The 27,962-nt window shown below is 40.1% G+C and overlaps 1 protein-coding gene across 7 annotated transcripts; it reads left to right on the top strand.

Moving 5' to 3' along the window:
- Positions 1–27,758, top strand: MED1 (mediator complex subunit 1). 7 transcript variants are annotated; one of them, XM_059670860.1, is made up of 17 exons: positions 1–243; positions 8,125–8,203; positions 8,900–8,930; positions 10,038–10,092; positions 10,201–10,333; positions 11,034–11,062; positions 13,068–13,139; positions 14,485–14,559; positions 15,185–15,258; positions 15,816–15,905; positions 16,609–16,720; positions 17,222–17,346; positions 17,602–17,720; positions 18,784–18,985; positions 20,822–20,917; positions 21,036–21,141; positions 22,536–27,758. In XM_059670860.1, exons 4-17 carry the CDS (start codon positions 10,055–10,057, stop codon positions 25,768–25,770), a joined length of 4,506 nt encoding a protein of 1,501 aa, XP_059526843.1. In that variant the 5' UTR covers positions 1–243; positions 8,125–8,203; positions 8,900–8,930; positions 10,038–10,054; the 3' UTR covers positions 25,771–27,758. The 7 variants fall into 7 exon arrangements, with proteins under 7 accessions (XP_059526843.1, XP_059526840.1, XP_059526839.1 ...); XM_059670857.1 differs by lacking the exon at positions 8,900–8,930 and adding an exon at positions 2,646–2,752; XM_059670856.1 differs by lacking the exon at positions 8,900–8,930 and adding an exon at positions 2,646–2,764.
- Positions 27,759–27,962: the final 204 nt, after the last annotated feature.

The raw sequence follows: 27,962 nt of genomic DNA, 5'->3' as shown, positions 1-27,962 counted from the left end.
AATCTCGCGATCTTTGGGAAGTTCCGTTGGGGAAGATGGCGGCGGCCGGGAGCACCCTTCTCTTCCTGCCGCCAGGGACTTCAGACTGAGCCTTCTCGGGAAGAGTGGGGACTGCAGGTGCCCCGCGTCCTGGGAGCCCCAGCCCACTTGATCCCCCCGATAGTCGTGGGGAAGAGCTGGTCCAGTTGTGTAGGACTCAGGCCTTCCCCACTGTCAGGATGAAGGCTCAGGGGGAAACCGAGGGTGAGTGATGGAAGGGGAAGCAGGGGGGCGCGACACATCTGAGGGGGAGGGGGGCAATCTGTGAAAGGAGCTGGGGGTCCGATGCCTTCGCGGAGGCCACTCTCTCGTGGGCGCAGAGTCCGTGAGGCGGGATGTGTGTGAGTCTCGGGTTCTGACCGTGCCTTCCTTGATGGTGGAGAGCTCCGACTTTGTGGTGATGGGGACTCGCAACTTCTGTGAAGGTGCCCTGCTTAGCTCGGGGCAATCAGTTGGGCCTCAGGGCACTGTAATCCTCGGGTTGTGGAAGCCCAGGCGAGTGACTCTCAAACGTGTGAATAATGGCCTGAGAATGGCAAGAGAGCTGTGTGCCAGAGGACCAGGGGGTGTTGGGGCGCGAGTGAAGCCAGGAGGTCCTTCTGAGATGAAAGGCCTGCAGTTCCCTAGAACGGCACCGTGTTCAGAACTTGTCCTCTGGCATATGCGTTGATTTGCATCCTTTCCATGACTGGACTGGTTGAGAACTGAAAAACAGCTTTTCTGGGGAACCTTACTTTGATTCCCGCAAGTTCCTCCAGTTTTAAGTGCTTCCTTCGTATTTTGGACATAGTTTTCTATTACTAATACAGCTCACTGTATTATTTTGTACTTGTCTTCTCCACTTTATATTGAGCTTTGTAGATCAGGGAGCTTGGCTTTCTCATTGTAGAGTTCCTGGAACATAAATAGTTGCTCAAAAAAAAATGTTTGATTTGAGCTTTCGTATAATGATATTTTATCAGGCTTCTCAAGGGAAAGAAAGGGGGGGGGTGTTTTTTGAAGAAGAGGACAAAGAAAGGTTTACTCCTTGGGTGCAGGGGCATGACAAGTGTAAAATGAAGCAGGAATTTTGTCTAGTTTGCTCACTGCCATATCCCCCAGCACATGAAATAGTGCTTGCACGAATGAGTCTTGAAAGTGGGAATTCCTAGAAATGTCTCCAGAACCGTAAACTGGATGAAATAGCCCCCAAACCAGTTTTCCAGAAGAAGAGGGCATTAGAGGGAGGAGTTTGAATTTTGATTTAGGAGATGTCACTGCCTCAACTCTGATTGCTAACATTCTACTCATTTAAAAAAATATATATTTTTATTGATTTCAGAGAGGAAAGGAGAGGGAGAGATAGAAACATCAATGATGAGAGAGAATCATTGATCAGCTGCCTCCTGCACACCCCTTACTGGGAATCGAGCCTGCAACCCGGGTATGTGCCCTTGACCGGAATCGAACCCAGGACCCTTTAGTCCGCAGGCTGACGCTCTATCCACTGAGCAAAACCAGCTAGGGCTTATTCATTTTTCAATGACATCTTTTCTGTAACATTCCACAACTAATAAACTTTTTCTCCTTTGAATTTCAACTAGTAATGCATCTTTGTGTGAGTTTTTTTCTTTTAATAAGAGAAATTTTATTTAGAAAGTTACAGAAGTAGTAGTAGAAGTGAGCCAGCTGGGCTGCTAGGCTCAGGAAACAAGTTACAGAAGCAAAAGAAGGGCCCTTGGCGCTTAGGAAAGGGAAAGGCAAAAGTAACGGGCCTGGGGGGTGGGGGGGGATAAGAAAGGGAGGGAAAGGCTTGGGCCTGCTCCCCACAAGAGATCAGCTGTGTATCTGTTTTTAAGAGCGTATCTCATTTTGCTTTTGTGTGATGGTTAGTTCCACATTTACTTATCCACACCCTTTCACAGATGTTATCTCAGGCATATTGTTTTTGCATTGCCAGTCGTCTCTAGCATAGACCCTTGCTCATACTAAGCAGTACAAGAATTCTCGAAAGGCGAGTTTAAGGGCAAGGAGATTTGCTCACCCACTGATTTCAGGAGCCAGTCTTTTCTACCTTTCTTTTACAACTTCTGCTAGAAACGAATTCTTTAGCTATTGACATCTTCCCTTTCTCTATAGTTTTAGTTTGAATTCAAATAGGAGAAATCTGAATGACAAATAAAGCCTGTTTTCTTGATAATACTTATAAATTGATCTCTTAAAATTCTGTAAAAAGATGAACAAAGTTTATATTTTTCACATTGAAAATCAACTAACCATAGTAAGGCCATATTCAAATGTGTGCTCTACATATCTCATCAAGGGATATTATACATATCATGAAATAATTTTGTCACTAAATTGTAGTCCTGATCTTGAAACATGGTTCTCATTAAAAGTTTGACTAGAAAGCAGTCCTGTTCTGTGGTGTTCATTAGGTTAGGCCCATAATTTATGTGTCTTCTGGTCACTAAAAAGAAATTCTTTGTAAGTTTTGAAGTAAATGATATTGAAAAATGTTTTAACTGAGTTCTTACCAGGATGTCATATGGGAGGGTTGTTTGTAAGAAAAACTATAAGGTCTTGAAAGAAGAGTTTCTAACAATGTCTCCTGATTTATATTGTAGAGTCGGAAAAGCTGAGTAAGATGAGTTCTCTCTTGGAACGGCTCCATGCAAAATTTAACCAAAATAGGCCTTGGAGTGAAACCATTAAGCTTGTGCGTCAAGTCATGGTGAGGATTGTGGTGTGTGCTTTGATAATTATTTAATAAGCTATGTTCCCTGTGTCAAATTTTTCAAACTAGCTAATATAGTGTGTCTTTTGTTTTATTTATCATAAAGTTGATAGCCACCATGTACTCAGGTGTTTTAAGAATCTACCTAAGCCTGGCCTTTGTGGGTCTGGTTAAGCGCTGACTTATGAACCAGGAAATCACAGTACGATTCCCAGTCAGGGTACATGCCTGGATTGTGGGCCCGATACTCAGTGTGGGGTGTTCAGGAGGCAGCCAATCTATGATTCTCTCTTATCATTGATGTTTCTATATCTCTTTCTCTCCCTTCCTTCCTCTCTGAAATCAATAAGAAAATATGTTTGTGTTTTTTTTTTTAAAAGAGTCTACCTAAGAAGGAGACGTATTTATAAAATGGTATTAATCATGAGTTATGGTACACTGAGGTACTTTAGGCAAAGGTGCTAAGAAACACACCAATAAGAGACACACATGATAGACTGGGATAGAGACATTTATTCTTCACTTCCTGTTAAACTCCTTGATACTAATGTGATAGTACTTTCATTGTTTCTATGCTAGGAATTGAGTTTGCAATTCATTCTTTTTTTTTTTTTTTTTTTAATTTGTTCTTAATTAGTTTCACTTCGTCAACCTCTTTTTCTGCAGTAGTACTCCTCCTTCCTGAGTCATTCACCATTCAGTAGTATGTTGAGCTCTTAGTTAAATGGAAGGCAGGGAGTTGGGGAGGATGGGGGCTGGGTGTTAAAAGTTCATCCTTATGATTCTGTGGTAATCAAGTGATGTAGGAAAACTTTACTTTTATGCGTTTACCTGGGCAATAGTTATATGGATGTATTTACTTTGTGATAATTCATAGATCTCTTCAGATTCTTTTTTTTTTTTTTTAATATATTTTATTGATTGTTTACAGAGAGGAAGGGAGAGGGATAGAGAGTCAGAAACATCGATGAGAGAGAAACATCGATCAGCTGCCTCCTGCACACCTCCTACTGGGGATGTGCCCGCAACCAAGGTACATGCCCTTGACCGGAATCGAACCCGGGACCCTTCAGTCCGCAGGCTGACGCTCTATCCTCTGAGCCAAACCGATCAGGGCATAGATCTCTTCAGATTCTTATACTCTTCTGTATACTTCAATGAAAGTACCCTCTCCTCCCCTCCAAATCATATTCTGTGTCCAGAATAAGTTCAGTTTAGTAGTGTTTAAAATGATTAGTGTAGCACTAGCAAAATTACTGAATTTGTTATCAAAGACCTGTGTTTTAGGCTTGACACAAGTGATTATTACTAATATGACCTTGGACAAATTATTTAACACTAGAGGCCCCGTGCACGGATTCGTGCACTGGTGGGGTCCCTTGGCTTGGCCTGTGGGGATTGGGCCAAAACCGGCTCTCCAACACCCCCAAGGGGTCCTGGATTGCGAGAGGGTGGTTCTTGGGTGACGCACCCTGGAATCGGGCTCACCCCTCTCTGGTTCGGGTGTGTTACCTGAGAACCGCGGCTGTCAAGTCACTGCAGCTCGGCAGCTCCCACATTGAGCATCTGCCCCCTGGTGATCAGTGCATGTCATAGCTACCGGTCAGAGTGTCTGCCCCCTGGTGGTCATTGCGTGTCATAGCTACCGATAGGACGGTCGCTTAGGCTTTTATATATATAGATATCTGAGTTTGTTTTCTCATTTGGAAAATAGAGGCACACAAACCAGTTTGCTTTTCCACATATATTAAGTCCTTAGTTAACATTTATTGGTTCTTGGAAACTGCAACTTCGAGCAAAATGATGTATAGTGAAACCAATATTATCATATGTTAGTTGACATACATAAGAGTTAAGTTCCTATGGCATAGTTCTGGACACAAAATATCACTGAACTTCTGAATAAAGACCCAGAACACTTTTAATATTAACCCCTAGAGTGCCAGGGAGCGCGATTGCGCTCCTCCTGTCCTTCGCCAAAAGTGTCTTTCGCTATCGCACTCCTCCTGCAATGTCACTATTAGATGCTAGTAGTTCACTCTTTATTGACAGATGGCACCTAAGGAAAATCAGCAAAAATGCCTTGGCAATTTTAGCATAGTTCCTAGGATATTGGTTGGCACTCAAAGGGTTAAACGTCGAGCCCTAGCTAGTTTTGCTCAGTGGATAAAGCCTGCGGACTGAAGGGCCCCAGGTTCAATTCTGGTCAAGGGCACATGCCTGGGTTGTGGGGTCGATCCACTGTAGGCGGCGTGCAGGAGGCATCCAATCGATGATTCTCTCTCATCATTGATGTTTCTATCTCTCCCTCTCCCTTCCTCTTTAAAATTAATAAAAATACATTTAAAAAATATTAAACATCGAAATATATGTGAGCTATACATCCATGTAAGAAATAGTAATGAAAATAAGTGAGATAATATTTCTAATTTGCTGGAATAATTCACAGTCTTGGGTAGCCAGAGCCTATCCTGGCAGCTCAGGGCTCAAAGTGGGAACCCCCTGGACAGCATGGCCTTCCATTGCAGAGTGCACACACATACACACACACACACACACTCACCCTCACATTCTCAGTCAGATGGGGAACAATTTAGACATGGCAGTTAATCTAATGTGCCTTTGGGACATGGGTGGAAACCCAGAGAAAACTCACACAGACATGGGTAGAATGTGCAAATTTCACACAGTGGCCTCAGCCAGGAATCGATTTCTGTTTTCTCAATGTTATAATGAGATGAAGTTACTTGAGGACCTGCTATAATTCTGTTGTAAGGATCAGATCAGAGATAATGGATATTAAAGTGTCGGGTTGCTAAATTACTTTTTAACTAAATTCTACAAATTTATGTGCATCTTCTGGCTCAGGTTTGTGTACATAAAAGGTATTTAAATTGCCCTGGCCAGTGTGACTTAGTGGGTTGGGCCTCATCTCGTGCACCAAAAGATTGCCTGTTCAATTTCCTGGTCAGGGCACATGCCCGGGTTGTGGACTGATACCTGGTATAGGGTGTGCAGGAGACAGCCAATTGATGTTACTCTCCCACATTGTTGTTTCTCTTTCCTTCCCTTCCTCTTGCTTTAAAAATCAATAAAAATATTTTTTAAAATGTTTTAAATAAAAGAATGGAAATTTTTACAGTCTTAGGACTTAGAGATTATCCTTTTTTATTTTTACTGGGAGTACAAGGTAGCCATATTCTAGTTTGGAATGTGTGCTATGTAAATGATATTGTCATTAGAGCAGTGGTTCTCAACCTTCCTAATGCTGCGACCCTTTAATACAGTTCCTCATGTTGTGGTGACCCCCAACCATAAAATTATTTTTGTTGCTACTTCATAACTGTAATTTTGCTATTGTTATGAATCGTAATGTAAATATCTGATATGCAGGATGTATTTTCATTGTTACAAATTGAACATAATTAAAGCATAGTGATTAATCACAAAAACAATATGTAATTATATATGTGTTTTCCGATGGTCTTAGGCGACCTCTGTGAAAGGGTCGTTCGACCCCCAAAGGGGTCGCGACCCACAGGTTGAGAACCGCTGCTTTAGAGAGACATTATGAGATAGAGGAATTTCAGGTGGCCACTAAGGAACCCCTTTTATAGGGGTACCAGTGCCTTGGTTTGGCTACCATAACTTCTGTTGTCTATTTTTCACTTTTGCAGATTCAGAAACATAATTTTACTGGTATATCAAGATTTTGAATTGTTTACAACTGACATACTAACAAAATCTCAGTAGATTAACATGTAAATAAGAATGTCGCCGAGACCGGTTTGGCTCAGTGGATAGAGCGTCGGCCTGCGGACTGAAGGGGCCCAGGTTCGATTCTGGTCAAGGGCATGTACCTGGGTTGCGGGCACATCCCCAGTGGGGAGTGTGCAGGAGGCAGCTGATCGATGTTTCTCTCTCATCGATGTTTCTAGCTCTCTATCTCTCTCCCTTCCTCTCTGTAAAAAATCAATAAAATATATTTAAAAAAAATGTCAATTTATTTATTTACAACAGAGGGTCTATCTTTCCAGTTACCAAAAACACTATATTCATTGTCCAGAGCGTCTCCTTGCATATTAAAGGTGCAAGGGAAGACAGATTATTAATTAATCAGATGCTTGTTTTGTGAGATTGGAATTAGATTAAAGAGAAGAATTAGGGCATGGAAAAGCCTGAAAAACTATCCTTATATCATAAAACTGTTCACATTTCTGGGGATTCTAATTTGCAGAGAAAAGCTTCTTCCCTGGATGGGGTTAGAAAATCTGTGCCAGTTTGTTTGTTTGTTTGTTTTGTTTTGCTCTTTGGGAATCCCTTTTCTGGACTACGCAATCTGGTACTTTGACTACTGTGTGGTTGTATTTCTTAGAATAATTTGGGAATTGCCAAATCTTATGAGCCACCCCATTAAACTGAGTAAATTTTTTTAAAAATATATTTTATTGATTTTTTACAGAGAGGAAGGGAGAGGGATAGAGAGTTAGAAACATCAATGAGAGAGAAGCATCGATCAGCTGCCTCCTGCACACCCCCTACTGGGGATGTGCCCGCAACCAAGGTACATGCCCTTGACCGGAATCGAACCTGGGACCCTTCAGTTCCCAGGCCGACGCTCTATCCAGTGAGCCAAACCAGTTAGGGCTAACTGAGTAAATTTTAGGATGTTGTTACTTGTACAGGAGGCTGATCTCATTTATTACATTTTGATTCTTCCTAATTTCCCCCTTGAAGGTTATCTTACTTTATTTTTTTTTTTTTATCCTCACTTGAGGATATGCTTTCTATTGATTTTTCAGAGAGAAAGAGAAACATTGATCAGTTGCCTCCCATATGTGCCCCAACCAAGGACTGAACCCGCAACCTAGATATGTGCCCTGACCAGGAATTGAATCTGCAATCTTTTGGTGTATGAGACAACACTCCAACCAACTGAGCCACCCAGCCAGGGCATGGTTATCTTATTTTAGATCTGGGAATACCTTTTCCTTTCTTCTGTATATGGATATGGGTGTATCCATGTACTATATGAACTTTCTTCCTTTGGCTGGATGGACAGAGCAACGGTTAAAAATATGTTTTTAAAAAGTCTATAGACTATCTAGAGCAGTAGTCACCAACCGGTGGTCTGCAGACCACTGGTGGTCCGTGAGGTCCGAAAGGTTGGCGACCACTGATCTAGAGTATAGAGAGAATATAGAATATATTCTACATATTCAATATATAGGGTATATTTGAGCCAGGGCTCAAGTAGATACAGTCTCTAGAGTATCCTGAAGTATTACTACTTGGATAATATATATGCTTATCTAAAACACTGTTAGCTCGGTTAATTTTTACCTCAAATGTTTTCCCACTTAATACAGGAGAAGAGGGTTGTGATGAGTTCTGGAGGGCACCAACATTTGGTCAGCTGTTTGGAGACACTGCAAAAAGCTCTCAAAGGTTTGTAATCATCTTTGAAATATGCTGATTTCTTAAAACTACCTGTTTAATAAAGACTATTTTACACTTACACTAGAAATATAAATTGAAATAGGTCAACTTTCTATGCTAGGTTTTGTTTTTGTTTTTATTATGGAATTGAGATGTGCTCTTACCTGATGTTTTGAAACATTTATTTTGATCCTATTTTAGAGGCTGGTAGAGACTCAAAAGATAATTGATGAAGCATAACTATAGATAGCAGGGGAAAGTTGTTTTTTTTCACCTTTACATGTTTTCTTCTAATTAATTTTCAATAAGAAAATGGACATTTTGATGCTAAAAGATTTTTACTGTGTTTATAGACAATGTTTTCAGGAAAGCAAATATAAAATTTAAATTTTGAGCTTGATTATTCATGCTTATAATTACCTCATGTTTTTTTGGGAGAAATGAAAGTAAAAAAAGATTTTCCTCTGATGCACCACAAATGAAACTTACTCAGCTGAATATTGGTTTATTTTTTCCTTGTGGTAAAATGTTCATAACATAAAACTTATCATTTTAACCATTTTTAAACGTACAGTTTATTGGCATTAGGTACATTCATATTCTTGTGTATCCATCGTCACCATCCATCTCCAGAACTTTATCATCTTCCCAATTTGAAACTGTGTACCCATTAAACAATAACTTCTCATTTCCTCCTCTCCCCAGCTCCTGGCAACTACCATTCTAATTTCTGTCTGTAAGAATTTGACTTCTCATAATAGTAGAATCATAAAGTATTTATCTTTTTGTGACTGGTTTATTTCACTTAACATAATGTCTTCAAGGTTCATCCATTTTGTAGCATTTATCAGAATTCCCTTTTTATGAAAGCTGAATAATATTTTAATGTATGTGTATACCACATTTTGTTTATCTATTCAGCCATCAATGAACACATGGGTTATTTCCACCTTTTGGCTATTGTGAATAATGCCGCTATAAACACTTGAGTATTTTTATGTTGTTTTATTTTATTATTATTTATTTTATTATTTTATATTTTATTTCAAAGAGTGGGTTTATTAAAGCTGGGGACAGTGAAACAAGGAAGGGCTTAGGATAGAAGAAGCAATAGGAGAGCGTCTAGGTGGGGCTGCTTTTGTTCTCTAGAAATGTCACAGCAAGGAAATGAGCCTCGGCGGGGCTACTTTGGCTACTGGAAAGTCAGAGAAAAGGGGCCTTGGAGACAGGTTCAAGGGGTTAACTGTCCATTGCTCCCCTGATTGCAAGTATTGTGGGGACCCTAAGAGTTTAGGAAATGCACACCTGAGAGGGAGAATGCCTATTTTTATGTTGGTTTTGATGTTAATCTTCCTTATTCAAACATTAGCAGATAACTGTATCTTCTTTAAATTAAAGGTAACTGTCCCAAATGAGTAATGAAGAAGGGAGAAGAGAAAGATCCATTAGTTTTTTCAAATATATTTTTAAAAATTGACTTTAAAGAGAAGAAGGGAGAGAGAGAAACATTGATAAACATTCATAGGTTGTCTCCCGTATGCACCTGACCGGGGATCTAACCCTCAATCTGGGTATGTGTCCTGACCTGGAATTGAACCTGCCACCTTTTGGTGTACTGGACGATGCTCCAACCAACTGGGCTATACCGGCCAGGGCTCAAATAGATTTTTTTTACCTTTATTACTGCATAGGCCACAGCTAACCCTTACCAATGACCTTTGTGCAAATTGTAAGCATTCGAACTATTGAATGTGTTTATCACTTTGAAAGGATGGTCTTTGGAGAAAACAATTTAAATTATTTGGAGCATCCTTTGTGATTTCCTTTTTTCACCCTTTCATAGTAACATCTTTACCCGCAATGACTGATCGTTTGGAGTCTATAGCAAGACAAAATGGGTAAGTAGACAGACTATCTGTAGGCAGAAATGTTTAACTTAGTGTTGACTTTGGGTGGCTTTATTTATGTGTCTTCTATTAATTTTTGTTTTGATTTGTTCCTGCTAGACTGGGCTCTCATCTCAGTGCCAGTGGCACTGAATGTTACATCACGTCAGATATGTTCTATGTGGAAGTGCAGTTAGATCCTGCAGGACAGCTTTGTGATGTAAAAGTGGCTCACCATGGGGAGAATCCTATGGTATGTGTTGTCGATATTTCACTGGAATCTGTGGGGTTTACTTAGGGACATTAATTTTAAAATGAATTGTTGGGGTTTGAAATAGCTTGGGTTTAGTGTTTTCATGAGCCACTATAGAGGTGATGTGATAGGCTACAACATCAGTAACTTTAGAATGGGATTTAGAGTCACATGGGTCCATCTCTAACATCATCGAAAAGCTTTAACAAGTGGAAACACCAGAGGAACCCTTTCCATTTCATATACACAAACATGAGCCGCAATTGAACAATAGGTGCTGGGGTTTCAGAGATAATTAATAAAGTTTCTATCCTCAAAGAACTTAACATAATCAAGATGGACAGATAATCTTGTATATAGCTGATGTCTCTGAAAAATCCTATAAAAGGGATGAGTCTAAAATGTGTGTAACCAGACAATTGGATATGGATTCCAAGGATGGCATTAAAGAGAGGTCCTGATGTTTTAAACAAGCTACTGAAAGTTTATTCTTTTATAAACTATTTCTTATATTTTGATCTTTAATTTCCCTTCCCAATCCCATGGTTTACCAAGTAGGAAGAAGATGTTTTTGATATCTTAATAATAAGGAACTTGTATAGAAGTTTGAATGGCATGTGTGCTAATAAGAGAAAAATTCTTGGTGTCTTCAGAGATCTTAAAGTAGTTTAATATTTTAACATAATTTCTTTAATTTCAGAGCTGTCCAGAGCTTGTACAGCAGCTAAGGTAAGCAAATGACATAGTCCCTGATATTGGCAGACAATGCTGTTCTTTATAGCTAGTTTTTGAGGCCAGTCAAAAGTTACTTTCCTGAGGAACAAATTTATTTTCTTGGGTCAAGATTTTTCAGAGCCTATAATTGTTCACTTTCAGGACTGACTTAACTTGATTTCTTATCCTACTCAATCTAGTCCAGGGTTTTTCAGCTTTGGCAGTGTTAATAATTTCGATTGGAAAATTCTTTGCTGTAGGGGGCTGCCCTGTGCATTGTAGGATGTTTAACAGCATCCGTGGTGTCTCTCCACTAGTTGCCAGTAGTAGCTCTTGAGTTGCAACAATCAAAAATATCTCCAGGTATGCCCTAGCCAGTTTGGCTCAGTGGATAGAGTGTTGGTCTGCTGACTGAAAGGTCCTGGGTTCGATTCCGGTCAAGGGCACATGCCCGGATTGCAGGCTTGATCCCTAGTAGATGGCATGCAGGAGGTAGCCAATCAATGATTCTCTCTCATAATTGATGTTTCTATCTCTCTCTCCCTCTCCCTTCCTCTCTGAAATCAATAAAACATATTTTTTTAAAAAAAGGAAAAGGAAGTGATTTAAAATATCTCATTTGCTCTGGCTTGTATGGGTCAGTGGTTAGAGCGTCAGCCTGTGCACTGAAGGATCACTGGTTCAATTCCCCATCAAGGACACGTACATGGGTTGGAGGTTTGATCCCAGGCCCCGGTCTGCATGCATGAGGGTGGCAACCAATTGATGTGTCTCACATGATGTTTCTCTTTCTGTCTCCCTCCCTCCCTTCTTTCCTCCCTCCTTTCCACTTTAAAATCAATGGGGAAAATGTCCTTAGGTGAGGAAATAAATAAATAAATGGCTTATTACTTAAGAGCAAATTAGTATATAAATTATCAGTCCTTTTTTACTATCTTTTAAAAAAAATGTTTTTATTGATTTTTAGAGAGAGAAGAATGGAGAGGGATAGGGAGATAGAAACACCAATGAATTGGCTGCCTCTGCATGCCCCTCACCAGAGATTGAGCCTGCAACCCAGGCATATGCCTTGACTGGGAATCAAACTGGTGACTTCTTGGTTCCTGGGTCAATGCTCAACCACTGAACCACACCGGGTGGGCTTAGCTATCTTATTTATTGATTTATTTTTTACAGAGAGGAAGGGAGAGGGATAGAGAGTTAGAAACATCAATAAGAGAGAAACATTGATCAGCTGCCTCCTGCACACCTCCTACTGGGGATGTGCCTGCAACATCCCCTGCAACCAAGGTACATGCACTAGACTGGAATCGAACCTGGGACCCTTCAGTCCGCAGGCTGACACTCTATCCACTGAGCCAAATCGGTTAGGGCTGGGCTTAACTATCTTTTATACTGCTTATTAACACATCCAGAAAAATGGGCAGAAAAAGAAAAACCTTTCATTTTCTTTTGCTATTGTTTTTAAAAATATATTTTTATTCATTTCAGAGAGGAAGGGAGAGGGAGAGAGAGATAGAAACATCAATGATGAGAGAGAATCATTGATCGGCTGCCTCCTGCCCGCCCCCTACTGATGACTGAGTCCACAACCTGGACACATGCACTTGACCAGAATTGAACCCAGGACCCCTCAGTCCACAGGCCTACACTCTATCCACTGAACCAAACCAGCTAGGGCTCTTTTGCTATTTTTTTTTTAATATATTTTATTGATTTTTTACAGAGAGGAAGGGAGAGAGATAGTTAGAAACATCGATGAGAGAGAAACATCGATCAGCTGCCTCCTGCACATCTCCTACTGGGGATATGCGACGCTCTATCCACTGAGCCAAACCGGTTTCGGCTCTTTTGCTATTTTTGATTAATTCTAGAAACCTGGCTGGGGGGAAAGAGAATAGAGCAAATTATGAAAATTAGTTTTATATAGCCATGATATTTGGCACTTTGCTGTTAAGATTGAGTAGTAAATATATCTTTTATTCTCCTCCCTCTCCCCTCTTCCCTTAACTCCTTATAGGGAAAAAAATTTTGATGAATTTTCTAAGCACCTTAAGGGTCTTGTTAATCTTTATAACCTTCCAGGAGACAAGTGAGTATTTTTATTTTTTGCTATTGTTGTAAAAAAACAATATAAATCTATAAACTATTTTGTGCTTAGAAGTTTGCCAAGCCTTTTGCCCTATCTCATTTGTGATTTCTAATAGTACTGACAATCTAGAGCTCACCTTCCAACTCTGTTTTTTTTTTTTATTGCTTAAAGTATTATAAAGAGTATTACATATGTCTCCTTTTTTTTTTTCTCCCCTTGACCTTCCCCTGGCCTCCCCTACCCCCAGTGTCTTGTGTCCATTGGTTATGCTTATCTGCATGCATGCAAGTTCTTTGGTTGATCTCTTACCGCCCCCCCCCCAATTCTATGTTTTTAAGTTATTTTAAATTAACAATATCTGCATAAATGCATTATGCTAAAAGAGACTATAATCCTTGAGGTGTCTTCAACATATTGATTTCTGGGCTAAAAGAAATTAGTTGTTGTAGAACTGGCTTGTCATTTTTACTTTTATCCTATTTGGGATTCTGTTAACCTGCTTGGCTCTTTTAAATAGAGATAAAAATTAGCTTTGATAGATCACTGGATTATATTTTTTTTGCTTTTAAGTTTAGAAACACATTTTAATCAAAATCTAAATACAGTTACTAAAATACTGACTTCTCTGGAAAACCGTGGCTATACACTAATACATTGCATCTATCATGTTAGAAGGTGCATTAGACTCAAATACAAAAACTATAAGATAAACCACCGTCCTTCAACAATTGAGCAAAGATAGAATGCCTAAGGAACAACATGGATGGACTTGCAGAGGCTGGGCTGTTTTACTTCAAGCACCATTAAAAAAAGAACACAAATGCATGGATTTTTGGGTGTATACATTGAGTTGAACTTTTGGCACTAGGAATATCACTATAGATTTTTATTTTTTTATTATTTTTTAAAATATATTTTACTGATTCCAGAGATGAAGGGAGAGAGAGAGATAGAAACACCAATGATGAGAGGAAATCATTGATCGGCTGCCTCCTGCACACCCTATGTTGGGGACTAAGCCCATAACCTGGGCATGTGCCCTGACTGGGAATTGAACCGTGACCTGCTGGTTCATGGATCGATGCTCAACCTCTGAGCCATGCTGGCTGGGCCTCACTATGGATTTAAAAAAAGAAAAACATTTTAAAGGTTTTTTGGTGTGTGTGTGTGTGTGTGTGTGTGTGTGTGTGTGTGTGTGTGTGTTTTAATGGATATTTTAGTTGCCTTCAGTATAGACTTGCCCTTTAGGCTTTCTGTATTAGTGTGTGTGTGTGTGTGTGTGTGTGTGTGTGTGTGTGTGTGTGTTTTAATGATTTATCTCTTGTTCTCTTCATCTACTTTCTAGCAAACTGAAGACTAAAATGTACTTGGCTCTCCAATCCTTAGAACAGGATCTATCTAAAATGGCAGTCATGTATTGGTAAGACTGACTAAGGTGTCAATTCTATATGACCCTTCTGAGTACCCCATTCTTAAAGTTTTTTTATATTGGGCATTGCCAGGGTTCTATTATATGGAGTTGGGCAAAAGAAGGTTTACAGTTGTTCATATGGAAAATAATACAAGTATTAATAAATAATACAAGAATAAACTCTGTTTTTGTACTCAAAACTGTAAACCTACTCTTGCCCCACCTGTATATATTTATATAACACATGTATATTACTATATATCTGTATTTTACCTATATTATACATCTTGTCCATTTCTTTTCACTTCCCAAATGTTGACTGCATTCCATTTTCTGACTGTCAGTATCCCTAAGTTGATGGTTGGTATTCCCTGGGTTTATCTGAAGTCTTGTCAAACCTGGCCTCCCATCTAATAAATAATAGTCTAGTTGTAATTTTTCTTTGCCACATTATATATTGCTGTATACTTGGAAATAATCCTTTCCCTTTGAAGGTGAAATACAATTGTTATATGCCCAAGTACAGGACAGAGCCATTAATTACATGTCTTTTAAGAGCTGAACTCATTTTCACAATGTGTACTGATACCTTCAGGCTTTAAATACAAGCAAACATAGATAATTTGTCTTGCAGGAAAGCAACCAACGCTGGTCCCTTAGATAAGATTCTTCATGGAAGTGTTGGCTATCTCACTCCAAGAAGTGGGGGTACGTGATCCTATTTTGCTTATTTAGAAAAATGTCTAATTTTCGTTGAGGGGTCATTACTTAAAATTTCACCTTAGACCAGGCCAGTATGGCTCAGTGGTATGAACTGGGAGGTCATGATTCTATTCCCGGTCAGGGCACATGCCCAGGTTGTCGGCTCGATCCCCCAGGGGGGGGCATGCAGGAGGCAGCTGATTGATGATTCTCTTTTGTCATTAATGTTTCTCTCTCTCTCCTCTCCCTTCCTCGCTGAAATCAATAAAAATATATATATTTTTAAATGTCACCTTGGGTTTATAAGCAGAGGGAGAAAATTATTAGTCATTTCTAAGGTATTAACACCTGTCTTCCCTACATTTTATATTTTTAATTGTGAAGTAAAATGTTGCCACTAGAATCAATACTTACGCTTCTGTCATATTTCATAAGCTGCTTTGGAGCATGAGTCTTCATGTCTGTGAAATTATTTCCTGTATATAGGTTTATAGAAATGGGATGTTTTTCTTTATTTGTAATTTACCTGGTAAAGATGTAGTGATAAGTTTTCTTTTTCATAGGTCATTTAATGAATTTGAAGTACTATGCCTCTCCTTCTGACCTGCTGGATGATAAGACTACATCTCCCATCATTTTGCATGAGAATAATGGTAAGACTTTAAAGCAACTGAAGGTTTTTATCAGTGTTTAAAAAAAATTTTTTTAAGTTTGAATGCCTAGGTTTGCTTGTATTTCCTGGTTTGCTACTTGTAATAAGTTTGTCATCCCTGTTAAAGTTTGGTACTGATACAGTCACACACACACACACATGCATACATATCTCCATATATAAATATGTACACATATATATGTGAATAAGTAAATGAATGAATTAAAAGATATAAACTACCCTGACTTGAAATAATCCCCGTTATTCATTACTTTAATGGTGAAGAAATTGGCCAACTTACTTAGGAATTATAATAATGGATTTGCACTTAATACACTAAAACAAAATGAGAAATGGCCTAATACCGTATTTGGTCCCCTTATAACCTCAATCATTGATTACCCTATAATCATAATTCTATTTAAATACATTCTGAAGTTGGAGAAAATAAGTAATGAGCCTTAAAAATTTTTTCCTTGGACTGCATTATTTCCTGTATTTTGTTTTATTTACTGACAGAAACTCTGGTTGGTTAGAAAGGTAACTTCTAGCATTTCTAAGTTATATAGGTATTACAGTATCTGTAAAACAAAATAGGTCTGACAAATCATGCAGAAGTTAGCCTGTTTTTTTGTTTTCTTAATGTTAGGGTCCTTATAATTGGTGTTACTTTGGAAAATATCCTTTTTCTTTTCTCTTCCCAGTTCCTCGATCTTTGGGCATGAATGCATCAGTGACAATTGAAGGAACATCTGCTATGTATAAACTCCCAATTGCACCATTAATTATGGGGTCACATCCAGTTGATAACAAATGGTAAGTTAACTATAATTAATCCTCGGGTAGCAAAGTCCATTTTTTACCATCAAGCCCAGTTTTAAGCCAGTTTCACTTGGCTCTTCCCTCACTTGACTTTCCAGAGATTGGCTTTTTGTTTTATCCATTTAATTTCTTTTTTTAATGTTTATTTTAATGTTCCTCTGAAGTTTGCTCATGGAACACATTCTCTGTCCTGAGAGAGAAAGAAGAGAACTGTGCTAATTCCTCTTTTTAAATAATTGCTCCTTTTTCTCGCATGGGTCTTACGTTGGTTTGGAGTTACGTTGGAGCGATAACTAGAGAACATGCCTCAGTATACATGTTTGATTAAATACTTTAGGGTTAATAAATAGGATGTTTCGGAATTGGGGGAAGAAAGTTTTGATAGGCTTTGTGAGTATGTGTTTATATGAAGCAGACATGTCTAAGAATGGGTGTTTAGATTTTTCATTTTCATATCAAATCAAAACCCAACCCGACCTCTTCTTTTATTTGAAGGACCCCATCTTTTTCCTCAATCACGAGTGCCAATAGTGTTGATCTTCCTGCGTGTTTCTTCTTGAAATTTCCCCAGCCAATCCCAGTATCTAGAGCATTTGTTCAGAAACTTCAGAATTGCACAGGTGAGTTCTAAGTATCAGTAGCTAAACTTGTTATAAGTATGTAAAAGCAAGCTTCAAATTCAGATTATCTTAGACCTCTTTTGGTCTTGTAGGCCTCAAAAAAGTATTGATGGGTATAGATATTATGGTACTTGGTACTGAAGTACTTTTTGAATAAATGGACAAATGAAGTAGAAGTCATGAAAGGAAAACTGAGCTGTCAACGTTTTGATCTTATTGTGATCATTATATTGGTCCTTTCCCCCCTCCCCCCAGGAATTCCATTGTTTGAAACTCCACCAACTTATATACCCCTCTATGAACTGATCACTCAGTTTGAGCTGTCAAAGGACCCTGACCCCATACCTTTGAAACACAACATGCGATTTTATGCTGTAAGTAAGACTCTGTGGGCTGTTGTAGGTTATGTTTGGACCCAAAATGAGAATCTTCCTTTATAGGATTACTGAGGTTAAGTAACATCTATTGGACTGCTGGATCATATCCTATTTCCTCAGTCAGGCAGGAAATTACAGAAATCTCTGGAACATACTGAAGAAAGAGCATAAGCTTCTAAGTCAGGAAACAACATACATTTCATTGTTGAAATTTCAGATGAAAGTTCCTTAATGGTATTTGAACTTTTACAAGCATATGAGTAGGTGTTAAATATTCTTGTTTAATTTTTCAAGTGCCATAAGCTTATAATCTGGAAAGGTCCTTTATTCAGATACATCCAGAGAAGAAAGTGCTTGAATGCCCTGGCTGGTGTGGCTCAGTTGGTTGGGCATTGTCCCATGCTCTGAAAGGTTGCCGGTTCTATTCCCGGTCAAGGCACATGCCGGGGTTGCAAGCTTGAGCCCTGGTAGGAGGCAGCCAGTTGATGTCTGTCTGTGTCTCTCTCTCTCTCTCTCTCTCTCTCTCTCTCTCTCTCTCTCTCTCTCTCTTTCCCTCTCCCTCTCTCCCCCCTCTTCCCTCCCTCTCTCCCTCTCTCTCCCTTGCTCCATCTCTTTCCTCCCTCTCTAAAAATCAATGAAAATATTTTTTTTTTAAAAAAGGAAAATGCTGGAGTGAATAAATTAAGGGAAGTTTCAAAACCTCATTTCACTTGAATTTGTTGGAATGTTTGATGATAGTCTAGACTAAAGTAGTAGTTCCCAAATTCTGGCTGCATTATAATTATATATAGAATATTTTATTAAAAATACAGATTTTATACAGATTTCTGAGGTAATTTTCATGTTAGCTAGGCTAGGAAACCACTAGCAGAACATTTACCAAAAAAGGGTCTGTTCAGCCACATGGGTAATTAGCATTTATAACATCAGCTGACCAAAGAATTCAATGGAGTTCTATTACTCACTGAGTTTTGAGGTGTAGGTTGTTTTTTAGGATAGTTGTGGTTGGAGAATAATGTGTGAGTAAATAGCATTCATTTCCTTTGTTCTTTTTGCCTAGGCTCTTCCAGGTCAGCAGCACTGCTATTTCCTTAACAAGGATGCTCCTCTTCCAGATGGCAGAAGTCTACAGGGAACGCTTGTTAGCAAAATCACCTTTCAGCACCCTGGCCGGGTTCCTCTTATCCTAAATCTAATCAGACACCAAGTGGCCTATAATACCCTAATTGGAAGCTGTGTCAAAAGAACTATTCTGAAAGAAGGTACTGTCTTTCCTTTTGATTTCCTTACTAATAAATGGAAACTGATAACTTCAGTGGTTTTCAATTTGGTAGCCCATCATATTATCTATGGAACTTTAAAAAAGACAGATATTTGGTTTCTATATCCACATGAACTGAAGAACTGAATTAGAACCTCAGTGGGAGGTGTTGAGAATCTAGTTGAAGCTCCGCAAATAATCTGATGGAACCAATCTATAAATTAGCATATGGAAACCACTGTGGGTTTACAATGGACTTAGTCTTTCTCTACATACAGTGATATAATTGGTTAACTAAGGGCCTGAACCCTGCAGTTGAATATAAAGTAGAACTTGAGATGCTGTAGGTGAAAGGACTTCTTGATATCTAAATTTTAGGTTGTTAAGAGAGTTCTTTTAGTCCCAAGTATATTTCCTCCCTCCATTCTTTGGAGAACTTAATCATATAGTTTACAAAAGGATGAAACCTGTGCCTTTTTCTCCCAGGATTCTGGAATGCTGGTGTTTTTCAAACAGCGTTTAGAACAGGGGTGGGCAAACTTTTTGACTCGAGGGCCACAGTGGGTTCTTAAACTGGACCGGAGGGCCGGAACAAAAGCATGGATGGAGTGTTTGTGTGAACTAATATAAATTCAAAGTAAACATCATTACATAAAAGGGTACGGTCTTTTTTTTTTTTTTTTTTTTTTTTTTTTTAGTTTTATTCATTTCAAACGGGCCGGATCCAGCCCGTGGGCCGTAGTTTGCCCACGGCTGGTTTAGAAGCTTTGATATGAATTTTGGCTGCTCTAGTTAACCACAGTTACTTTTTACCTTAGTTGTAAAACACTGTAGTGAAAGAGATGTATCAGTGCAAATGCTAGGCAAGAAGAAACGGAAGGTAAATCAGGAGATACTTTTTAGGGGAATAAGAATTGCTTTAGAAATGAGAAATTTTAGAGAGCATATGCAAGTATGCCTATGGACCTTCTATTTCATGTATTTGAATCCTAGGAGAATTCTTCTAAGAGCTTCAGGGCACCTAAAAATGAGTTTTTTATGGTAGTTATGAAGTTAGTCCTACAGAGATGCTTTCTGCCAAGCAAGTGTGTGATCCTTGATTCTGGGCTGCCAGCATGTTTAGCTTAAGAACATATGATGACAGATATGTGTGTATTTGGTATAACTATACATTTTAGATTGTAACCCTATGTCCTTGCTCACCAGATTATGGGTGGCACAGCTAACAGCTGCAAACACTGATAGAAAGCAGGGTTTATGGCAGTGTTTCTCGATGTCTGCTTATCAAACAGAATGAGAAACTCCCCTTGGCCACATTTATACTCAGAATTCACTTTTAAGGCAGGGTGTTTATATCTTTCAAGGTCTTTAACAATTTAGGGATTAAATGCCTTTATTTTATTTTAATTTATTTTTAATGTATTTTTATTGATTTCAGAGAGGGAGAGGGGGAGAGAGATAGAAACATCAGTGATGAGAGAGAATCATTGATTGGCTGCCTCCTGCAAGCCCCCTACTGGGGATCGAGCCCGCAACCCAGGCATGTGCCCTTGACTGGAATCGAACCTGGGACCCTTCAGTCCACAGGCTGACACTCTACCCACTGAGCCAAACCAGCTAGAGCAAATGCCTTCATTTTAGAAAATTGAAATTTAGTTCTTTGTTTCAGAGTATTTATAACATAAACTGGCAGATTCCTTTTATTACCTGTGAATGGTATAGTAGGTGTGGGATTTAGTTTCCAAGGAAAGAAAAAATTTCATTCTTTACACTAGGGATTATTTACTTGTCTCAAGTCTTATACTTACTATTTTATGATGTTTTCTTTCCCTTTTAGATTCTCCTGGGCTCCTTCAATTTGAAGTGTGTCCCCTCTCAGAGTCCCGCTTCAGTGTATCTTTTCAACACCCTGTGAATGACTCCCTGGTGTGTGGTGAGTTGTATGGGTGGCTACCATCTCTCTCAGAGCAGCAGTTTGGTTCCTTCATCTCTTTTTGAAAACTCAGAAGCTGAATCTAACTCAAATACTTCTTATATATTTTGTCTTTCAGTGGTAATGGATGTGCAGGACTCAACACATGTGAGCTGTAAACTCTACAAGGGGCTGTCAGATGCACTCATCTGCACAGATGACTTCATTGCCAAAGTTGTTCAAAGGTAGCACTGGCCCTTTTCCATCAGAGTCCCAGTAAGAGGTGTATAGTGATGTGTGTGTTTTTTTCAGTATTAGAGTGAATTGGAAGTTTAGAAGGAAAACATTTAGTCACTGCTTTGAATTCACTCTTCTCTGCTTTCAATTCTAAAGCAATATGAGCTTTGGTTTTTAAAATATCATTTAAAATATCATGAGAGTAAAAGGGTGTAAGGTAGGTAACTTCAACCTGGCATTAGGGTTCTTGTAGGAGGAAGAGAGCTGAAATAAGATGCAGGTCTTTTTTTACTTATCCTCTTTGTAACATGTCAGTGACAGTGAGTGGGAAGATACTTAAGCCAGTTAGCTTTCCAGAAACATTGTGTAATTACCATTTTGTAAATAAATTTTATTGGAACAGAGCCATGTCTGTTTATTTACATATTGTCTATGGTGGTTTTGCAGCTAAGATGGCAGGGTAGTTAGAAACCATATGATCTTCAAAAGCCTAAATTGTTATTAGTTGGACCTTTAAGAATGGTTGCTACATGTTCTAGAGCAAATGTTTTCAAACATAGGTTTATAAATATAAGTTTAAAAGATAGAAAGTGCTTTGCTTTAAAATAAACAAGATATACCAGTAGTAGCACTTCTTACAGTATTGTTTTGGGGTGGTCTAAGCCATTAAGGTTTAGAACAGTGATGGCGAACTTTTTGAGCTCGGCGTGTCAGCATTTTTGAAAAACCCTAACTTAACTCTGGTGCCGTGCCACATATAGAAATTTTTTGATATTTGCAACCATAGTAAAACAAAGACTTATATTTTTGAGATTTATTTTATATATTTAAATGCCATTTAACAAAGAAAAATCAACCAAAAAAAATGAGTTCGTGTGACACCTCTGACACGCGTGTCATAGGTTCGCCATCACTGGTTTAGAACTTAGATGGGGAGCTCCAGTGGCGCAATCGGTTAGCGCGCAGTACTTATAAGAACTTAGATGGGTCAAGAGATTTTTCTAGTGGTTGATTAAGATAAATCATGTATCCCATTAATCATATGTCAAGCTCTAGAAGGCATTTTGTTACTGAGTTAATTAGCAGTTTTATTTTAGTTCATTATAATATCTAATTCTTTGGATTCTTGTTTATGGTTAGTTTGTTTTTGGTGATGCTTCAAAAGAGATTGACGATTGCCTACTGGCCCAGATTCTCTTTAATTTACCCCAAGCTCTGGCATTTCACAGAACTGTTCCTGCCTTTGGGGTTATTTCCTTACCTGAAAATTGCATTACTGCAAACCTCTGAGGACATATCCAAGTTTCAGGAAAAATTAAAGCCCCTTTTCTCTAATGAAAACTTGGTTTCATTCAGCAGCTAGTGCAATGTTAATTTTGTCTTTTTCCGTCTTATCTTACAGATGTATGTCCATCCCTGTGACGATGAGGGCTATTCGGAGGAAGGCTGAAACCATTCAGGCCGACACCCCAGCACTGTCCCTCATTGCAGAGACAGTTGAAGACATGGTGAAAAAGAACCTGCCCCCGGCTAGCAGCCCAGGGTATGGCATGACCACAGGCAACAACCCAATGAGTGGTACCACTACACCAACCAACACCTTTCCGGGGGGTCCCATTACCACCTTGTTTAATATGAGCATGAGCATCAAAGATCGGCATGAGTCGGTGGGCCATGGGGAGGACTTCAGCAAGGTGTCTCAGAACCCAATTCTTACCAGTTTGTTGCAAATCACAGGGAACGGGGGGTCTACCATTGGCTCGAGTCCGACCCCTCCTCATCACACGCCGCCACCTGTCTCTTCGATGGCCGGCAACACCAAGAATCACCCGATGCTCATGAACCTTCTTAAAGATAATCCTGCCCAGGATTTTTCAACCCTTTATGGATGCAGCCCTTTAGAAAGGCAGAACTCCTCTTCCGGCTCACCCCGGATGGAAATGTGTTCGGGAAGCAACAAGACAAAGAAGAAGAAGTCATCAAGATTACTACCTGAAAAACCCAAGCACCAGACTGAAGATGACTTTCAGAGGGAGCTATTTTCAATGGATGTTGACTCTCAGAACCCTATCTTTGATGTCAATATGACAGCTGACACGCTGGATACACCACACATCACTCCAGCTCCAAGCCAGTGTAGTACTCCCCCAACAACTTACCCACAACCAGTACCTCACCCCCAACCCAGTATTCAAAGGATGGTCCGACTATCCAGTTCAGACAGCATTGGCCCCGATGTAACTGATATCCTTTCAGACATTGCAGAAGAAGCCTCTAAGCTTCCCAGCAGTAGTGACGATTGCCCGCCCATTGGCACCCCTGTTCGAGATTCTTCAAGCTCTGGGCATTCTCAGAGTGCCCTCTTTGACCCTGATGTCTTTCAAGCCAATAATAATGAAAATCCATACACTGATCCAGCTGACCTTATTGCAGATGCTGCTGGAAGCCCCAGTAGTGACTCTCCTACCAATCATTTTTTTCCTGACGGAGTAGATTTCAATCCTGATTTGTTGAATAGCCAGAGCCAAAGTGGTTTTGGAGAAGAATACTTTGATGAAAGCAGCCAAAGTGGAGATAATGATGATTTCAAAGGATTTACATCTCAGGCACTAAATACTTTGGGGGTACCAATGCTCGGAGGTGATAATGGGGAGACTAAGTTTAAAGGCAATAGCCAAGCTGACACAGTTGATTTCAGTATTATAGCAGTGGCTGGTAAGGCTTTGGGTTCTGCAGATCTTATGGAGCATCACAGTGGTAGCCAGAGTCCTTTATTGACCACTGGAGACTTAGGGAAAGACAAGACTCAAAAGAGAGTAAAGGAAGGCAATGGCGCCAGCAATAGTCTGACAGGGCCAGGATTAGATAGCAAACCAGGAAAGCGCAGTCGGACCCCTTCTAATGATGGCAAAAGCAAAGATAAGCCTCCAAAGCGGAAGAAGGCAGACACTGAGGGAAAGTCTCCGTCTCACAGTTCTAACCGACCTTTCACCCCACCTACCAGTACAGGTGGATCCAAATCTCCAGGCAGTTCAGGAAGATCTCAGACTCCCCCAGGTGTTGCCACACCACCCATTCCCAAAATCACTATTCAGATTCCTAAGGGAACCGTGATGGTGGGCAAGCCCTCTTCTCACAGTCAGTATACCAGCAGTGGTTCTGTGTCTTCCTCAGGCAGTAAAAGCCACCATAGCCATTCTTCCTCCTCTTCCTCATCTGCTTCCAACTCAGGCAAGATGAAAAGCAGTAAATCAGAAGGTTCAAGTTCCAAGTTAAGTAGCAGTATATATTCTAGTCAAGGGTCTTCTGGGTCTAGCCAGTCCAAAAATTCATCCCAGTCTGGTGGGAAGCCCGGCTCCTCTCCCATTACCAAGCATGGGCTGAGCAGTGGCTCTAGTGGCACCAAGATGAAACTTCAAGGAAAGCCATCATCACTTATGAATCCTTCTTTAAGTAAACCAAACATATCCCCTTCTCATTCAAGGCCACCGGGAGGCTCTGATAAGCTTGCCTCTCCAATGAAGTCTGTTCCTGGGACTCCCCCATCCTCTAAAGCCAAGTCCCCTATCAGTTCAGGTTCTAGTGGTTCTCATATGTCTGGAACTGGTTCAAGCACTGGCATGAAGTCTTCTTCAGGGTTAGGATCCTCAGGCTCTTTGAAAACTCCCCCATCATCTAATTCTTGTACAGCATCTTCTTCTTCCTTTTCCTCAAGTGGCTCTTCCATGTCATCCTCTCAGAACCAGCATGGGAGTTCCAAAGGGAAATCTCCCAGCAGAAATAAGAAGCCGTCCTTAACAGCTGTCATAGATAAACTGAAGCATGGGGTTGTCACCAGTGGCCCTGGAGGTGAAGACCCAATGGATGGCCAGGTGGGGGTGAGCACAAATTCTAGCCATCCTATGTCCTCCAAACATAACATGTCAGGAGGAGAGTTTCAGGGCAAGCGTGAGAAAAGTGATAAAGATAAATCAAAGATTTCCACTTCGGGGGGCTCAGTGGATTCATCTAAGAAGACTTCAGAGTCAAAAAATGTGGGGAGCACAGGTGTGGCAAAAATTATCATCAGCAAGCATGATGGGGGTTCCCCTAGCATTAAAGCCAAAGTGACTTTGCAGAAACCTGGGGAAAGTAGTGGAGAAGGGCTCAGGCCTCAGATGGCCTCTTCCAAAAATTATGGCTCTCCACTCATCAGTGGTTCCACTCCAAAGCATGAGCGTGGCTCTCCCAGCCATAGTAAATCACCAGCATATACCCCTCAGAATCTGGATAGTGAAAGTGAGTCAGGTTCCTCCATAGCGGAGAAATCTTATCAGAACAGTCCCTGCTCAGATGATGGTATCCGACCACTTCCAGAGTACAGCACAGAGAAGCATAAGAAGCACAAAAAAGAAAAGAAGAAAGTAAAAGACAAAGACCGGGACCGGGACCGGGATCGGGACAAAGAGCGAGACAAGAAAAAATCTCACAGCATCAAGCCAGAGAGTTGGTCTAAATCACCCATCTCTTCAGACCAGTCCTTGTCGATGACAAGCAACACAATCTTATCTACCGATAGGCCCTCAAGGCTCAGCCCTGACTTTATGATTGGGGAGGAAGATGATGACCTTATGGATGTGGCCCTGATTGGCAATTAGGAACCTTACTTTTTAAGACAAAAAATATGGCCAGAGCAAAACTAACAAAAGTTTATAGGCAAACCACCATCGGGGTGAGTCGGACAGGTGGTGTTTAAGAATGTTAAATGTCCTTGATACTGAGCTGGGTGAATTTAGAAAAGCATAGCCAGACCCTACTAAAAGAGACCATGGGTTTGATTATTAAAAATCACTGTTCCTTTGCCAGAAAAAAAAAGTTAAAATACTTGCTTATAAAAGGGAGTGGGTGGGTGGGGATTAGGAAAAGGGAAGGGCGGAAAACAGTTTTGTGGGAAATATTCATATATATTTTTTCTCCCTTTTTCCATTTTTAGGCCATGTTTTAAACCCAATTTTAGTGCATGTATGTGAAGGGCTGGGCAGAAAGTGAAAAAGCAATACATCCCTTGATGCATTTGCATGAAGGTGTTCACCTTTGGGTAGTTGTCCATTAGAGATATGGGCAAATGAAGGACTATGGTTACTTTGGACACTTAAGTAATGTTTTGTGTCTGTTTCTTAGGAGTATTTTGGGGGAGGGAAGGTAATTTTAGCTATTTATTTGTAATATTTTAACCCTTTATCTGTTTTTATACAGTATTCCTTTCTAATTCTATGAGGTTCAGGGTTCAAAATGATAGGAGGTAGAGAAGAGCAAGGCTTATTTGGTTGTAGGGAGCTTGTAGCTTTGCTGGTACTGTAGCATGAAGCCCAAGCAAATTAGAGCCCATCTTTGAAGTTGAGAAAAACCAAAATGGTATTTTTTGTTTTAGGAGGTTTTTCTTGGGATTCAGGCATCATAGGAATATTAGGAGTTACCTCCCTGTGGATGTATTGATTTATAGTCTCTCCTTTACAAAAAAAGCTGGGCTGGCTTTTTGGGTTGTAAACATGTTTTCAGATGCAGTAAGGTTTAATGTGGGACAGCTTCCCTGACCCAGTGGCATGAAAACCATTGCAGAATTAATAGTTCTCCTATTTCCACAATGTGCCAAAAGTCTACACCCCAGCATTTTGTTTGTAGGAGAACAGATGCCATTCCTGAGAGCTGGGCTCCTTTCTCACAAGGAGTCCAGACTTGAATCACTCATGCTCCCTTAGATAAAACAGTAAAAAAAATGTGCAGCCATAGTTCACTTAAAACAATTTCAAGCTCACTTGAAGTAAGGGAGCCTGGAATGCTAGGTGGGCATGAAGATAAACCCTTGCTACTGTGTAGCAACACAATTGGACCTTTTTGGAGGAATAGGTCTGAGTCTGGATTCTGGGGGACATCAATAAGAAGCCCTTCTCATAAATATAAAAATCCAGGAGACCATTTGAGTGCAACACAAGTTCTCAGTATTTGGAGGGTCCTCTCAAAATTCTGCGGCCTTACTTTGATTTTTGACACCTGCACTGTGCCATTCCTGATGATTCCATTCAGGACCTGTATCAGCAGGACGGGGCATGGTCCCCAGCACAACTCTTCTGGATTAAAAAAAGAAAAGCCAGGTGATTTATTTATGTATGTGTGTGATAAATGGAGTGACTTCATCAGATATTGAAGAAGATTTCTATATTCAGCTCTTTCTGCAGGTTGGAGTTAGCATAGAGTTGGAAAATCAGCTTTGGCTTCTTTCCTGACTGTCTCTGATTTCCTCTAGTGTTCTCCCTTTTCTGGTCATCAGCTCTCAACAACTCTGCCACTTTTGTGTCCCAAGGTAATAAGAAGTAGGAAACGAAACATTGCAAAGTGGAGCAAGAAAAGTTATCCGTTACCGTATCAGTCAAATGTCTTGGGTGACACTAAGGAGGACATGGGCAAGGTGATACCAGAGTGCTTTATCTTGTGATGCTGATACAGTAGCAGCCTCTCAGACATACAACCAGGTTGGATTTCTCACAAGTTTCTCACCTAGTTTTGAATCCTGTCCCATTGGTTTCTGCAGGAAAACAAAAAAGTTATATGGTATTTTTGTTCTGGGTGGGGAAGATCTTATGGGGAATGTACTGCATAGTATCAGGGGCTCAGCTCCCCCAAGCAGAGCCAACAAATACCAAAATGAGTAAACTGGGAAGCTTTTTCTCTCTTTCTGTCTTCATCCCAGATCAAAGGATCCCGAGTTAGGATCTGGATGAAGGATAAGCCCCTGAATTGTCGATGGGCACACCCCACACACTGACCCAGCATCTGAACTTGCTTAACAGGG

The sequence above is a fragment of the Myotis daubentonii genome, chromosome 16 (assembly GCF_963259705.1).
Source record: "Myotis daubentonii chromosome 16, mMyoDau2.1, whole genome shotgun sequence".
Taxonomy (NCBI): Eukaryota; Metazoa; Chordata; class Mammalia; order Chiroptera; family Vespertilionidae; genus Myotis; species Myotis daubentonii.
The sequence above is the reverse complement of the archived record's forward strand: the minus strand, read 5'-3'. Positions and strand labels throughout refer to the sequence as shown.